Source organism: Capra hircus, chromosome 27 (assembly GCF_001704415.2).
Source record: "Capra hircus breed San Clemente chromosome 27, ASM170441v1, whole genome shotgun sequence".
Lineage (NCBI taxonomy): Eukaryota > Metazoa > Chordata > Mammalia > Artiodactyla > Bovidae > Capra > Capra hircus.
Window position 1 is genome coordinate 11,306,285 of NC_030834.1, and position 16,043 is coordinate 11,322,327.

The 16,043-nt window shown below is 37.1% G+C and overlaps 1 protein-coding gene across 1 annotated transcript in view; it reads right to left on the minus strand.

The window, feature by feature from the left end:
• The window catches only part of LOC102191489 (disintegrin and metalloproteinase domain-containing protein 32), a 214,423-nt gene that overhangs the window by 47,547 nt on the left and 150,833 nt on the right, over positions 1–16,043 (minus strand). Inside the window, exons 15-17 of the mRNA XM_005698845.2 lie at positions 13,834–13,939; positions 12,387–12,567; positions 5,775–5,858 (exon numbers count right to left, since the gene is read on the minus strand). Of these exons, the coding sequence (XP_005698902.2) occupies positions 5,775–5,858; positions 12,387–12,567; positions 13,834–13,939 (371 nt within the window). The remainder of the gene's footprint in view (positions 1–5,774; positions 5,859–12,386; positions 12,568–13,833; positions 13,940–16,043) is intronic.

Below are 16,043 nucleotides of genomic sequence, written 5' to 3' on the forward strand. Positions count from 1 at the left end.
TCAGAAAAATCAGATTTACACAAAAGAGTATTAGAGATGGAATAAGTAAACAACAAAAAAATTTTCTGTTGTTCTTCTTAACTGATCTAATAGAAATCAGATTGTTCAAAAAAAATAATAGCAGCTTGGTAATCAATTATGTATGTTTCTGTGTAAGTGAAATGAGTGACAGCATGCTACAAAAGATAGGAGGGAGGACATGGGTTATTTTCTTATTGTAAGATTACTTATACTACAAGCAGTATGGTGTTACTTGAAAGTGGACTTAGGTGAATTGTAAAACGTATACTGCAAACACTAGGGCAACCCATTAAAGAAGTAAACCAAAAAATATAAATGATGTGTTAAGAAAGAAAATGGCATCATATATTACAAAAGGCTCAACTGGAATGACAAAGAGAAGAGTGGAAGCCAAAAGTAAGAACAAGGCAATAAATAAAGAACAGTAACAAATATGATAGCTATTATTCCAACTATATCAATCATCACTTTGGATGTGAGCATTCTAATATGCCAATTAAAAGAAGCTGGAAAAGTACGGCTGAAGATGGTGACATAGGAGGACTTTGAACTCACCTTGTCCCATGGACTCACTGATCTACAACTACTAGTTTCCTCTAAAAGAAAAAAAGTCCAACACAAGCTAATTGACTCCAACATACCAAGCGAATGAGGAAAAACCCACATGGAAGCAACTAGGAGACACTGAGATACCATCTTGCCATAAACCCCACACCCAGAGACCCACGACCAGGAGGGAATTCAAAACCCCTAGCTTCTGGCAGAGCAGCAAAGGATTTCAACCTCACCTCTGGCACCCCAACTTTTCAGACATGCACCTGAGAAATGAGCCCCACAGAATCCAGCTTTGAAAGCCAACAGGGCTTGCATCTATGAGACCCCCAAGGTTAAAGCAAGGGATAATGCCAGCAATAAGGTGAAGTGAAAAGCAACTTTGTTGTTCCCCTTCAATCTACAACCTGTAAAACATCCACATTGCAACACAGTTGTCTCTGCGCGACACACCAGCACACTAGAGAATTCTACATATCTTTAAAGCTAAGAGTGGGTAAACTGGAATAGACAGAGAAGGCAGAAAGGAGAGAAAGCAGAGGCTGTACCTACAAACTTGGACCTCCAGCCATGACAGCTAAGTCTGCAACCACAGAGAACCCAGGAGTAGCAGAGCAGGTGGCACGGATGACCCTGGCCTCCTGGCTACAGCCACACCTGCAGCCACAGGTAACTGAGGAGTAGCAGCAGTGGGACGTGGGACACTGTTCCTCCTGCTGCTGAGCCATGACTCCAGCCCCCTGTCCCCTAACCCACAGCAATGGAGCCCACAAACTCTAAAACATCAGACCTGTTACAAGTGGCGGCATGATCCTGGCGCCTGTATCACTCTTCCCCTCCCACAGTGGTGGTGGAGCCTGAGAATCAGGTGATCCTGGACAGGAGGGAAGAGGCCACCTTCCCAGTGCTCTAGGCAGTGATGCTGACAGAAACCCTAAGGCACAAGAAAAAGGATGATGAGGGCACAGGCAACAACTCTGACAGAGTGCTGGAGGGTGGAATGCGCAGGCTTGAAAGTACAAAATAACCAGAAACAGCGCCTGTAAGAAAACTCCAATACTTATGTTATTCCACCACCTACTGGAAAATAAAAGAAAGCTCTCTAATTTCTAACTCATCTAATCATTAGAATCAAGCAGAAAGGTATTCCTTACTTAAAATGCACCAGAAGAGGAAAGACTCATCAAGAGCCATGAAGAACCAATTAACACAATCTCACAAAAAGAAAATGAATTATCCAGAAACTGAACTTTAAGTAAAAAAAAATACTGCAGCCTAACTGATAAAGAATTCAAAACAGCTATCATGAACAAACTTAAGAAGTTACATGAAAACTCAGAAAGGCAGTTCAATGAGCTCAGGAATAAAATTAATGAACAAAAGGAATACTCTACCCATAAGACTCAGATTCTAAACAAAGAACCAAATAAAAATTCTGGAGCTGAAAAACTCAATAAATGAGATGAAGAATGCATTAGAAATCTCTAAAAATAGAGGAGACCATATGGAAGAGACAGCTAACATGGGCATGAAGATAGAAATCTAGAAATGATACAAGTAGAATAGGAAATAGAAATAAGATATTAAAATGACAAAATTCTGTGAGAGCTATCCAACTCTTTTAGGCAAGGCAATCTGGGTAAAGGGTAGCCCAGAGAAGAAAGGGAGAAAAGAACAGAGAGCATTTTTAAATAAATAATAGTTGAGAACTTCACAAACATGGGGAAGGAACTGGATATACTAGGACATGAAAATAAAAATCTCCTAATAATCTTAATGCAAAAAGACCTTCAACGTACACTAAAATTATCACAGGTCACTGATAAAAGAATTTTAAAGGTAGCCTTAAAAAAAGGGATGGTAACCTACAAAGGAACCCCCATTAGTCTATCAGCAGAAAAATTCTACAGAGATGGCAGGGGGCAGAGAGGTGACATTCCCAAAATACTCAGAGACAGAAACTGTCACCCAAGAATATTCTATGTGGCAAAAAATATCATTCAGATATGAAAGAGAAATAAAGACTTTCCAAAGACAAAAGCTGAGAGTTCATCACCCCTAGACCTGCCTTACAGAAATCTTGAAAGGAGCTCTTCTACCTTAAATGCACATTAAACTTTCAGTAAGGTGATGTATCTGGAGGAGGAAATGGTAACCCACTTTATTATTCTTGCCTGAAAAATCCCACGGACAGAAAAGCCTGATGGGCCACAATGTAAAGGGTTGCAGAGTCGGACATTACTGAGCAACTAAGCAAGGAGATATATAGACAGACCAAACTAAAAAAAAAAAAAAAAAAAAAAAAAACTGCAACTTTGCATCAGAATAGATTTTGTAAAATGTTGTTGTAGCATAAAGATCAAAGGGAAAGAAGTAGAAAAAATAACTAGAGCTATTTCAATTTGGTAATAAATTCACAACATAAAATAATTTGAGAAAACAAAAACACAAAAATGGAAGAGGAAATTGATGGAACTCATATAGGCAAATGACAAGAAGCTATCAGCAGAAAAACAACTATATTATCTATATGAAAGTTTATTTCATTTTTTATTAATTTTTATTAGAGTATAGTTGCTTTACAAGCTTGTGTTAGTTTCTACTGTACAGCAAAGTGAATTAGCTATACTCATACATACCCCTCTGTTTTGGATTTCCTTCCCATTTAAGTCATCACAGAGCATTGAGTAGAGTTCCCTGGGCTATACAGTACATTCTCATTGTTTATCTATTTCATACATATTACCAAATGGTGTGTATACATCAACCCCAATCTCCCAATTCACCCCACCCCCCCTTCCTCCCTGGGTATCCATATGTTTGATCTCTATCTGTGTCTTTATGCTCTGCAAATAAGTTCATCTGTATCATTTTTCTGGATTCCACATATAAGAGACATCTTTCTCTGACTTACTTCAGTCTGTATGACAGTCTCTAAGTCCCTCCACATCTCTGCAAATGACACAGTTTTGCTTCCTTTTACGGCTGGGCCAAACTCCATTGTATACATGTGCTGCGTCTCCTTCATCCAGTCCTCTCTGGATGGACATTTACTTTGTTCCCATGTTCTGCTGTCAATAGTGCTGTAATGAACACTGAAATGAAGGATGCTGCTGAATTTTGGTTTTCTCCAGATATATGCCTGGGAGTGGGATTTCTGGGCCATATGGTAGTTCTGTTTCTAGTTTTTCAGGGAACCTTGATACTATTCTCCCTGTGGCAGTACCAGTGTGCATTCGTGTAGGAGGCTTCCCCATAGCAGTTCTGACCAGTGTGAGGTGATCTCATTTTAGTTTTGATTTTCATTTCTCTAACAATTAGTAACACTGAGCCTTTTTTTCATGTGCTTGTTGGCCATCTGTATGTCTTCTTTGGAGAAATGTCTAACTAGGTCTGCCCACTTCTTCATTTTGTCTTTTTCTTTTTTATATTGAGCTGTATGAGCTATTTGTATATTTTGGAGAGTAATCCTTTATCAGTTACGTCATTTGCAAATATGCATTAAGTAGGTTGTCTTTTCCAGTTGTTTATGGTTTCCTTTGCTATGCAAAAGCATTTAAGTATAATTAAGTCCCATTTGTTTATTTTGTTTTCATTTCCATTGCTCTAGGAAGTAGGTCCAAAAAGATATCACTGCTATTTTCATATCATAGAGTATTCTGACTATGTTTTTCTCTAAGAGTTTTATAGTATCTGGTGTTGTATTTAGGTCTTTAATCCATTTTGAGTTTATTTTTCTGTGTGATATTAGAGACTATTCTAATCTTATTCTTTTACATGTAGCTGTCCAGTTTTTCAGTAAGCATCATTTATTGAAGAGATTGTCTTTTTTCCATGTGTTCTTGCCTCCTTTGTTATAGATTAATTGATCATAGGTTGTGGGTTTATTTCTGGGTTTGCTATCCCATTCCATTGATCTATATTTTTATTTCTGTGCCAGTACCATACTGTTTTGATTACTGTAGCTTCGTAGTATAGTCTGAAGTCAAGGAGCCTGATTCTTCCAGTTTTATTTTTCTTTCAAGATTTCAATTTTTCAAGATTGCTTTGGCTATCTGGGGTCTTTTGCGTTTCCTGTGTTCCATACAAATTTTAAGATCTTTTTTTGTTCTAGATCTGCGAAAAAAGGCATTGGTCCAAAAGTACACATAAACCTCCATGTTCATAGCAGCACTGTTTACAATAGCCAAGACATGGAAGCAAGCTAAATGTCCATTGGCAAAGGGATGGATAAAGAAGGTGCGCTACATGTGTACAATGGAAAAAGAACAAAATAATTCCATTTGAAGCAACATGGATGGACCTACAGATTGTCATACTGAATTAAGTAAGTCAGACAGAATGACAAATGTTATATGATATCACTTACATGTGGAATCTAAAAAAAAAGGCTACAAATGAACTTAGCTACAAACCTGAAATAGAGTTACAGATATAAAAACAACCTTATAGTTACCAAAGGTGAAAGTTGGTGAGGGAAGGATAAATTAGGATCTTGGGATTAACAGGCAAACAATACCATATATAAAACAGAAAACTAATAAGGATTTACTGTATACACAGGTAACACTACTCAATATTCAGTAATAACCTATATGGGGAAAATCTTAAAAGGAATGGCTATGTATACGTATAACTGATTCATTTTGTTGTACACCTGAAGCTAACACAACACTGTGAATCAACTATATGCCAATAAAAATTTTTAAAGAAGAAATAAAATAAAATAGCTGTGTTCCACTATCACTTGAGATTGACAATCTAACCTTCTATCCACTGCACTCTTACTTTCTTGGTATGGGAAATAAATTGACCTCAATGGGGAGAAAAGTCTATTATAAAAAGAGGGATAAAACAAATAGTTTTCCCTCACACTATGTATTCACAGACACACAAATTTTACCATAATTACCTTCCTGCAATGAATAGGTTAATGCATTTGTTGGAATATTTAACACCTCTGAAAAGTACGCAACTATAATAATAAATTTGCTAAAGGCATCAGCAATTTAATGCTGTAAAATGTTCCCTAATGCAAATGGCAACAAATTTAGTAATCGGATTCAGTCCCATATAGCTAGATACAACAGGTCCTAGCACATGGTAGAAACCCAATAAATGTTAAATAAATTAATGACTGATGCTGAAAAGTATCTAAGAGAGATATAATTTGGGGAAATATGAATCATGTGCTTACTTACTCCATTTCCATTGCACTTTGCTGAACACTGATTTAATTTGTCTATAAACGGCCTTACTTCTAAACATTGACGATTTACACAAATCTAAAGACAAACAAACAAATTTTTTTCCAAGTTAGAGGAGTCCAGTTATCTTAACATTACCATCAGTAATTTTATAACACAGGACAACAGGTATTCAGTGCAGTAAATTTCCATTAAGTACCATTTCTGCTGTATCCCACAGATTTTTATGTTACATTCTCACTTTCATTTAATTTAAAGTGTTTTTTCCATTTCTTTTGAGATTTCTCCTTTGGCATAAGTGTTATTTAGAAATGTATAGTTTAAGCTATAAATATCTGGGGATTTTTCAGATAAATTTAATGTAAATTATGGACTTTTGGTGTAGCATTGTGGATAGTGGAGTCTGCATTTATGTATGGGTAAATGGTACATGGAAATTCCCTGCATTTTTGGCAACTTTTGATGTAAACTTAAAATTTTTCTAAAAAATAAAGTATTTTTTAATATAAATTTTTAAGAAATGATTCAGGTTTATGTTATTACTTCCCCATGTAATAAGAAGCTTGGAAGTTGCCACTCCATGCTAAAAACAATGAAAAAGTTGAACAAACTGAAAAAGCAAAAACTCTTTTAGGATTCATATAAGTGATTTGGTGGCAAATCACTGCTCTCAAATTGGAGAGATAGACAAGCAAATACAGGGAATCACAGCTTACCAGAGCAAAGATTAACAAGCAGAAAGCTCAGATACCAGTGCCAGGGAAGGAAAGTGATGAATTGTGGACAAGGAAATGGCAACCCACTCCAGTGTTCTTGCCTGGAGAATCCTAGGGATGGCGGAGCCTGGTGGGCTGCCATCTATGGGTCACACAGAGTTGGACACGACTGAAGCCACTTAGCAGCAGCAGCAGCAGCGATAAGGACAACCCCAAGACTTAAAAACCCCAGAGGCACCCAGTCATGAGGAACCTCCATTGTTTCATGTGATGTATATCCAGGAGCTCAACCAGGTTCTCACAGTAAATATTAGAGAAATTTTTTTCTTGTAATCTTGCAGAAGGAGGGGAAAAGAAACCATTTTGAAGTAGCCAGAGCAGTCTGTTCTTAACAAAGCTGGCCCTCAGGAGAAACGAGTTATTAATAATTATAGCCTAATCTGCATGTGTTCTATCAGAGCCTAATTGATCTGGGAGAAGGGAAATATCCAATATCAGTCTGCTCTTAACCTTCCATATGTGAAAAGAGAAATACCCAACTCCAGTCTGCTCCAGCCATACTGTGCCATATAAGGGAAGGAAAAAAAAAAAAAAAACCTGAAAAACACTTGTGAAGTTCACAATCCAAAGGCACAGGTTCACTGAAAGACAGATCTAATCATAGGACTGAAGAATATTTCCCTGCCACAACACCTCACCACCACATTACTAAAGGTCCATTTACAGCAGGTCCATTTAGTGGGTTGCCATTTACAGCAGTTCTTTTGCCTGGCACATTATGCTCAGCTCTTAAGAAAACAGATAAGGTTATATTAAAAGCCAAAACACAGAATTATCAGAACCAGACATTGTCAGGATACTGAAATTATCAGCCTTGGAGTTTAAAACAATTATGAGAAGAAAATGGCAACCCACTCCAGTATTCTTGCCTAAAGAATCCCATGGACAGAGGAGCCTGGTGGGTACAGTCCATGGGGTTGCAAAGAGTCGGACACAACTTAGCGAAGACTCACTCACTCATGATTAACATCTTAAGGGCTCTAACAGACAAAGCAGATAGCACGCAGGAACAGATAGGCAATGGAAGCAGAGAGACAGTAATCCCAAGGGGAAAGAAATAAATGCTGGAATGAAAAAAAGCACTAACAAAAATGAAGAATGCCTTTAATGGGCTTATTAGTATACTTCACATATCTGAGGAAGGAATCTCTGAACTAGAGGATATATCAAAGGAATCCTTTAAAACAAAAAAGCAAAAAGAACAAAGACAAAAAAAAAAAGAATATTCAAGGGACAACTACAAAAAAGCATAATGTATATGTAATGGAAATGCCAGAAGAAAAAGAAAAAGGAACAGAAGAAATATTTGAAACAATGTACATGCTCAGTCGTTTCAGTCGTATCCTACTCTTTGCGATCCCATGGACTGTAGCCTGCCAACTCCTCTGTCCTTGGGGATTCTCCAGGCAAGAATACTGGAGTGGTTTGCTATGCCCTCCCGCAGCGGATCTTCCCAACCCAGGGATCAAACCCGAGTCTCTTATATCTCCTGCATTGGCAAGTGGGTTCTTACTAATGCCCCCTGGAGAGCCCATTTGAAACAATAATGACTGCGAATTTTCCCCAAATTAATATCAGATACAAAACCACAGTTCTAGGAAATTCAGAAAACAATAAGCAGGATAAAAACAAACAAACAAAAAAAAACCACTACACCTAGGCATATCATGTCCAAACAGAAAATCAAAGAATAAATCTTTTAAAAAGCAAGATTAAAAAAAAAAAAAACTTACCTATAGAGAAACAATGATAAGAATTATATCTCACTTCTCCTCAGAAGCCAGGCAGTCAGAAGAGAGTGGAGTAAAATACTGACGGAAAAAAAATCCCCAATCTAGAATTCTATATACTGTGAAATTTTCCTTCAAAAGTTATGGAGAAATAAAGCCTTTCTCAGACATACAGAAATTGAGAGAAGTTTTTTAATGAAGTTCTTTAGAAAGAGGAAAAAGAAGATAGGCCATAAACTAATAGTATGTACAACACCAAGACTGAAAGCTTATATAAACTATTTCTTTTGTGTAATAAACATGTGTCAATGTAGGCTGATCAGTTGTAACAAATATACCATACTGAATGGAAGAAGTTAATAACATGGTAACATACGCTTATGTGGGGCCAGAGTATATAAGGGAAAGCTTTATATAATTTCCTCTCAATTTTGCTGTGAATCTAAAATTATTAATTGTTAAAAAGACAGTCCAAAAAATGATTCAGGGCAGGAATATGGAAGTAACAAATGAAACAAGACTGAAATAGAAAATCAGAACCAAAAGAAAAACCACTTTTTATTACAATAGGCTGAAGTCTAACAAAACCATCCTTTAGAGCACAGTTTAAATAATATTGTGTATTCCTTCCCTATATAAAAAGTTTACATAGAAAGAAATCAATAAATGGGAGTTTTCGTTAAATATGAGCTATTATTCAGTTCAGTTCAGTTCAGTCGCTCAGTAGTGTTCAACTCTTTGCGACCCCATGAATCGCAGCACGCCAGGCCTCCCTGTCCATCAACAACTCCTGGAGTTAACCCAAACTCATGTGCATCAAGTTGGTGATGCCATCCAGCCATCTCATCCTCTGTTGTCCCCTTCTCCTCCTGCCCCCAATCCCTCCCAGCATCAAAGTCTTTTCCAATGAGTCAACTCTTTGCATGAGGTGGCCAAAGTACTGGAGTTTCAGCTTTAGCATCAGTCCTTCCAAAGAACACCCAGGGCTGATCTTCAGAATGGACTGGTTGGATCTCCTTGCAGTCCAAGGGACTCTCAAGAGTCTTCAACACCACAGTTCAAAAGAATCAATTCTTTGGCACTCAGCTTTCTTCACAGTCCAACTCTCACATCCATACATGACCACTGGAAAAACCATAGCCTTGACTAGACGGACCTTTGTTGGCAAAGTAATGTCTCTGCTTTTGAATATACTATCTAGGTTGGTCATAACTTTTCTTCCAAGGAGTAAGCGTCTTTTAATTTCATGGCTGAAGTCACCATCTGCAGTGATTTTGGAGCCCCCCAAAATAAAGTCTGACACTGTTTCCACTGTTTCCCCATCTATTTCCCATGAAGTGATGGGACCAGATGCCATGATCTTCGTTTTCTGAATGTTGAGCTTTAAGCCAACTTTTTCACTCTCCTCTTTCACTTTCATCAAGAGGCTTTTTAGTTCCTCTTCACTTTCTGCCATAAGGGTGGTGTCATCTGCCTATCTAAGGTTATTGATATTTCTCCTATCTTTTAATTTCATGGCTGCAATCACCATCTACTGTGATTCTGGAGCCCAAAAAAATAAAGTCTGACACTGTTTCCACTGTTTCCCCATCTATTTCCCATGAAGTGATGGGACCAGATGCCATGATCTTCGTTTTCTGAATGTTGAGTTTTAAGCCAACTTTTTCACTCTCCTCTTTCACTTTCATCAAGGGGCTTTTTAGTTCCTCTTCACTTTCTGCCATAAGGGTGGTGTCATCTGCATATCTGAGGTTATTGATATTTCTCCTGGTAATCTTGATTCCAGCTTGTGCTTCTTCCAGCCCAGCGTTTCTCATGATGTACTCTGCATGTAAGTTAAATAAGCAGGGTGACAATATACAGCCTTGACGTACTCCTTTTCCTATTTGGAACCAGTCTGTTGTTCCATGTCCAGTTCTAACTGTTGCTTCCTGATCTGCATATAGGTTTCTCAAGAGGCAGGTCAAGTGGTCTGGTATTCCCATCTCTTTCAGAATTTTCCACAGTTTATTGTGATCCACATAGTCAAAGGCTTTGGCATAGTCAATAAAGCAGAAATAGATGTTTTTCTGGAACTCTCTTGTTTTTTTGATGATCCAGTGGATGTTGACAATTTGATCTCTGGTTCCTCTGCCTTTTCTAAAACCAGCTTGAACATCTGGAAGTTCATGGTTCACGTATTGCTGAAGTCTGGCTTGGAGAATTTTGAGCATTACTTTACTAGCGTGTGAGATGAGTGCAATTGTGCCGTAGTTTGAGCATTCTTTGGCATTATTAGAGTCCCCTAAAAAAGATATTTGAAGTTTTCATCTAAATTTACTACAGATATATAACCTTCTCTTGCAGAATATTTTAATATCCAGATATTAATTCTTTTAACTATAAAGTATAATAATCAGAGGATTAAGGATATATTCCTAACTTCTTTATTTCTAGCAATATCAACTTCCTAATTTGCAGTTTTCTTAAATGAGTACAATAATACTTTTTCTAAAGCATTCAAGATTTATTTCAAGGTTAAAATGAAATGATGTGAAAATGATTTCCTTTTAAACATGAAAGTACAACACTCTTCAAAGAAATGACCTCACAAATACTCTCTAAATCCTGACAACTAAACCTTGTAAGCTTTTAATGTGCTCAGTCTTCTCATTAGTTCTTGGCCCCCACAGTGCATCTAACAACTCTTTTTAGAATGTACTATATTTTTTTGTCTGCCTCAGTTGAAATTGAGATGAAGTCCTGCTACTTAATGACATTACTGACAGAAACAAAGTTCCCAAGAGTGTTTCACCATATATGATTTATAGTATCATTAAAAGCTACCTGGTAAAATTTGTTTTCATAAGGCATCACTGAGAAGAACTGCCCATGTTATAGAAAAGATTATGTTCTTACTATATTTCACATAATTTCAAAGCATCCATTGACTAGGTCTCATTTTTTAATTGCTTTGACTCCATGGCATAAATACATCTACTGAGCTTCCTGGCATATCTGTCCTTCAAGGAGATATTCATGACTTCCAGGCATGAAGAGGAAATCAATATGAAGACTATATACTTTATCTGTGGTAAACGTCATTTAAACTATCAGATCACCAAAAATCACCAAAATACATACATTCATTTTACATATTTAATATTTTATTCAAAATCATCTGTTGGGTAAGGAGGAAGAGTCAAAATTCAGATCTCTGTGCTTCTGTCTTTAAAGGCTACACTGTACACTACATGATAGTTCCTCATGAGCAAATTTCTGGCTAGGAACTAAATGAGATTCTGAAGTAAATTTATTCCATGCTTTCTCCATATTTGGCTGTTTGCTCTCATAGATAACCAATTATAACAACAACCAAGAATAATAGCCAACCTATATTTAGTTCTTACTATGTGTGGAGCATTGTACTACATACTTTATAGTATCATTTCATTTAACCTTTGCAATAACTCCATAGAGTAAGTATCATTATTATCCCCATTTTACACACAGCTGTGATATCTCAAACTGGTTGGGTAACCTGCAAAATGTCAAAACCCAAGAGGTAAAGATTTATTCCTGTGGCACCATCTAAGTTATACTCTTATCTACTGGGTCACAAAGAGACATATATAAGTAAATGGGATTTCTTCTTTCTTCTCCAAGAATAAAAGTGAATTCCCAAGTTATGGAATATTTAACTACAAGTATTCCCAAGACCTCTCTCCTCCATATTACTGTCCCCAAACTCTTAGAGCTTCCTTGCTTACAACACTGAAATTCTAAAAAGGAACAAACACTGCCATTTCCCTCAGAGACCAACTGAAGCTTACTCATTTTCTCCTTATCCAAATATTTGAGGTTATTTGGTCACGTGTGTGCTTAGTCGCTCAGTCATGTCCAACTCTTTGCGGCCCCATGGACTGTAGCCCTCCAGGCTCCTCTGTCCATGGAATTCTCCAGGCAAGAATACTGAAGTGGGTTGCCATGTCCTCCTCGAGGGGATCTTCCCAATCCAGGGATCTAACCCAGGTCTCCCGCATTGCAGGCAGATTCTTCACCAACTGAGCCACAAGGGAAATTAATAGAATAGATTTTTTAATTGATTTTAAGCTATTTACCCTCTCTTTATCACAAATAGAGCCATTATTGACCACGAGTGGATCTTTTGTACCCGCTGTTTCATAGTGCATTGTTATACATACAGTACTTCGCACAAAAGCATAAATCACAGAAGCATTGTCTCGAAGGAAAGGAGTTTCAAGTGGGTAGGTACAGATTAATCTTCCACATATAAGATTCCTACAAACATAATAAAAATATATGATTATTATACATAAGGCATTTATTATGAATGCTTCATATTTTCTTTCTTTGACCAAAAAAATAAAGAATGGTTCTCCACTTATGGCAATATGTCTAAGGAAATGTAACACTTTCCTACTAACAGTTAAAGTAAAATGTAATGCCACTGATATATGCTTATCTTTCAATGATACTAATGATCTTTTTATTCACTGTACAGATTGGTGTATGATTGTCAAATAAACAATTCACTCAAGCGTTTTTTATCTCTCTGTAGAGGGGCAGAAACTAAGTTGTGACCTCTACCCTCAAAGGCCTTACAGTCTAATACTAAATATGACATAAACCTTATTAAATGTGCTGTGAATGAAATAAGCAGATTCTTACAGATATTTAAGATGAAGATATATTCTAACTTAGTAGTCAGGGAAACCTCATACAGAAGATGCCATCTGAGTCCAAGCTTACAAATTAGTAGAATTTCAACAGGCAGAGTAAGGTATTTTGAAACAATCATAGCATAAGCATTACTTATGAAGGAAGTAACATTACAAGAAGCATAAGGTTAGATGATATGTTTGCTGCTGCTGCTGCTGCTGCTAAGTCGCTTCAGTCATGTCCAACTCTGTGCGACCTCATAGACGGCAGCCCACCAGGCTCTTCTGTTCCTGGGATTCTCCAAGCAAGAATACTAGAGTGGGTTGCCATTTCCTTCTTCAGATGATATGTTTACCAGCCTGTAAATTCCATGAGTACAAGGATCATGTATGTTTTGCTAACTTGTATCTAACTAGCTAGTGGCCAGCATATAGTAGGTTCTTTAAAAATATTTGTTAAAAGAAATTCATGACCAAAATATCAAAGAATGGGCTTTTCAGACACAGGAGAAGTTGAACTTCATTTTAGAGACACTGGGCAGTCTTCAGCTTGGGCAAGCATTCAAATGAATGGGGATAGTATTTTCATTTTTAAAATAATGAGTATGTTCAGACAGGAAAGGTGCAATGTTTATCATTAATTTCAATCTTGGATAAGGTCTTGGAGCCTAGTAATCATCTACATATAAATATTTTAAAATGACGTTGAAATTTAATAAGCCTGTAGTACAAGAATGATGTCAGGACTAGAGATTTTGATTTCACATTAACTCCTGAACACACGTGATACCTGAAACCATTCGAATTAATGACATACATAGTGAAAAACTAAAAAGAGAATTTCATAGCATATAAGATAGGAATTTTCACTATGTGCATAGCATACCTCCATGGGCAAAATGTATATCTGAGTCCCACTTGACCACAGTTCCCAAATCTATCACTTTGAGACTGTATTTCTTCATAGCAGGCAAACGGAGCATTTTTTGAACCTGTCAAAGTTAGAAATATATTTAGATTAAAACTTCCTTTAAATTAAAACTTAAATATATTTTTTTTATTTTTTTATACACAGTGGAGTATTACTCAGCCATTAAAACTTAAATATATTTAAATTATAACTTCTTCAATTTCCTCATATGTTTCTTTGCTTTTCTTCTCTATCATTGTCATCTATTGAAAAGTTCCCTAGTGAAGTTTTAAGAAGAGAGAAATGAAGTGAAAACTATTGCTCATGATTATTTCTCCTTTTAATTCATTTTGGCCATTTGTAGCTCAAAAGATACTATGAGGGTAGAGGAGAATTGAAAGTGAAAGTGTTAGTTGCTCAACCACGTCTGACTGTTTGCAGCTCCATGAACTGTAGCTCACTGGGTTTCTCTTTCAAAGAATTCTCCAGGCAAGAAAACTGGAGTGGGTTACCATTCCCTTCTCCATGGGATCTCTCTGATCCAGGGATCAAACCTGGGTCTCCTGCATTGTAGGTGGATTCTTTACCATCCGAGGAACCATACTTTTTTTTTTTTTAACAACCAGAGTTGTAAAAGTATAAATCTTAAGAGAGCTCTGTGAAAGAAGGCAATAGAGAAAGAATACAAGAAAACTATTCTTGTTCTCCTAGATTCTGAGTAGGAATTTATAAAAAGCCAGGTCTATTAAAAAAAAAAAAAAAAAAAACCTCATTAAAGAAAATTCATACCTTCAGAAAGTCTGAAGTGAAGGAACCAAAATTGTCAATCCATACATATTTACCTATTTTTCCTTTGTTATTGTATTAGCTTTCTATCACTGTGTAAAAAATTACCAAAATTTTTTAAAACAACACCCACGTCACAGTTTCTTAAAGTCTGGCAAAGCACATTTAGGTTCTCTGTTCAGGGTCTCAAGGCTGAAATAAAGTTCCTGGCCAGAGTTACAGCCTTATTTGAGTCTAGAGTCCTCTTCCAACCTCATTGGCTGTGAAGAATTCATTTTTTTTGTAGCCGTTGCTTCATTTTGTCACTATCTGCCAGGGGTTGCTCTTGGCCCTAGGAACTCCTGTTCAGGTCCTAGTGACGTGGCCCTCTCACAAAAATGACTGCTTATTTCTCCCAATAAAGTAGAAGTAAATGTTTTTCTAGAACTCTCTTGCTTTTTCTATTATCCAACGGATGTTGGAAATCTGGTCTCTGGTTCCTCTGCCTTTTCTAAATCCAGCTTGAACACCTGGAAGTTCACAGTTCACGTACTGTTGAAGCCTGGTGTGGAGAATTTTGAGCATAACTTTTGTGTGTGAGATGAGTGCAATTGTGTGGTCGTTGAACATTCTTTGGCATTGTCTTTCTTTGGGATTGGAATGAAAACTGACCTTTTCCAGTCCTGTGGCCACTGCTGAATTTTCAAATTTCCTGGCATACTGAGTGCAGCACTTTCCAAGCATCATCTTTTAGGATTTGAAATAGCTCAACTGGAATTCCATCACCTCCACTAGCTTTGTTCGTAGTGAAGCTTCCTAAGGTCCACTTGACCTTGCATTCCAGGATGTCTGGCTCTAGGTGAGTGATCACACCATGGTGGTTATCTGGGTCATGAAGATCTTTTTTATATAGTTCTTCTGTGCATTCTTGCCACCTCTTCTTAATTATCTTCTGCTTCTGTTAGGTCTTCTGCATGAAATATTCCCTAGGAATATATCTCTAATCTTCTTGAAGAGATCTCTAGTCTTTCCCATTCTATTGTTTTTCTCTATTTCTTTGCCAAAGCCTTTGACTGTGTGGATCACAACAAACTGTGGAAAATTCTTAAAGAGATGCCTCACGAGAAATCTGTATGCAGGTCAAGAAGCAACAGTTAGAACTGGATATGGAACAGACTGGTTCCAAATCGGGAAAGGAGTACATCAAGGCTGTATACTGTCACCCTGCTTACTTAACTTATATGAAGAGTACATCCTGAGAAATGCTGGGCTGGATGAAGCACAAGCTGGAATCAAGATTGCCAGGAGAAATATCAATAACCTCAGAAATGCAGATGATATCACCCTTAAAGCAGAAAGCAAGGAAGAACTAAAGAGCCTCTCGATGAAAGTGAAAGAGGAGAGGGAAAAAGTTGGCTTAA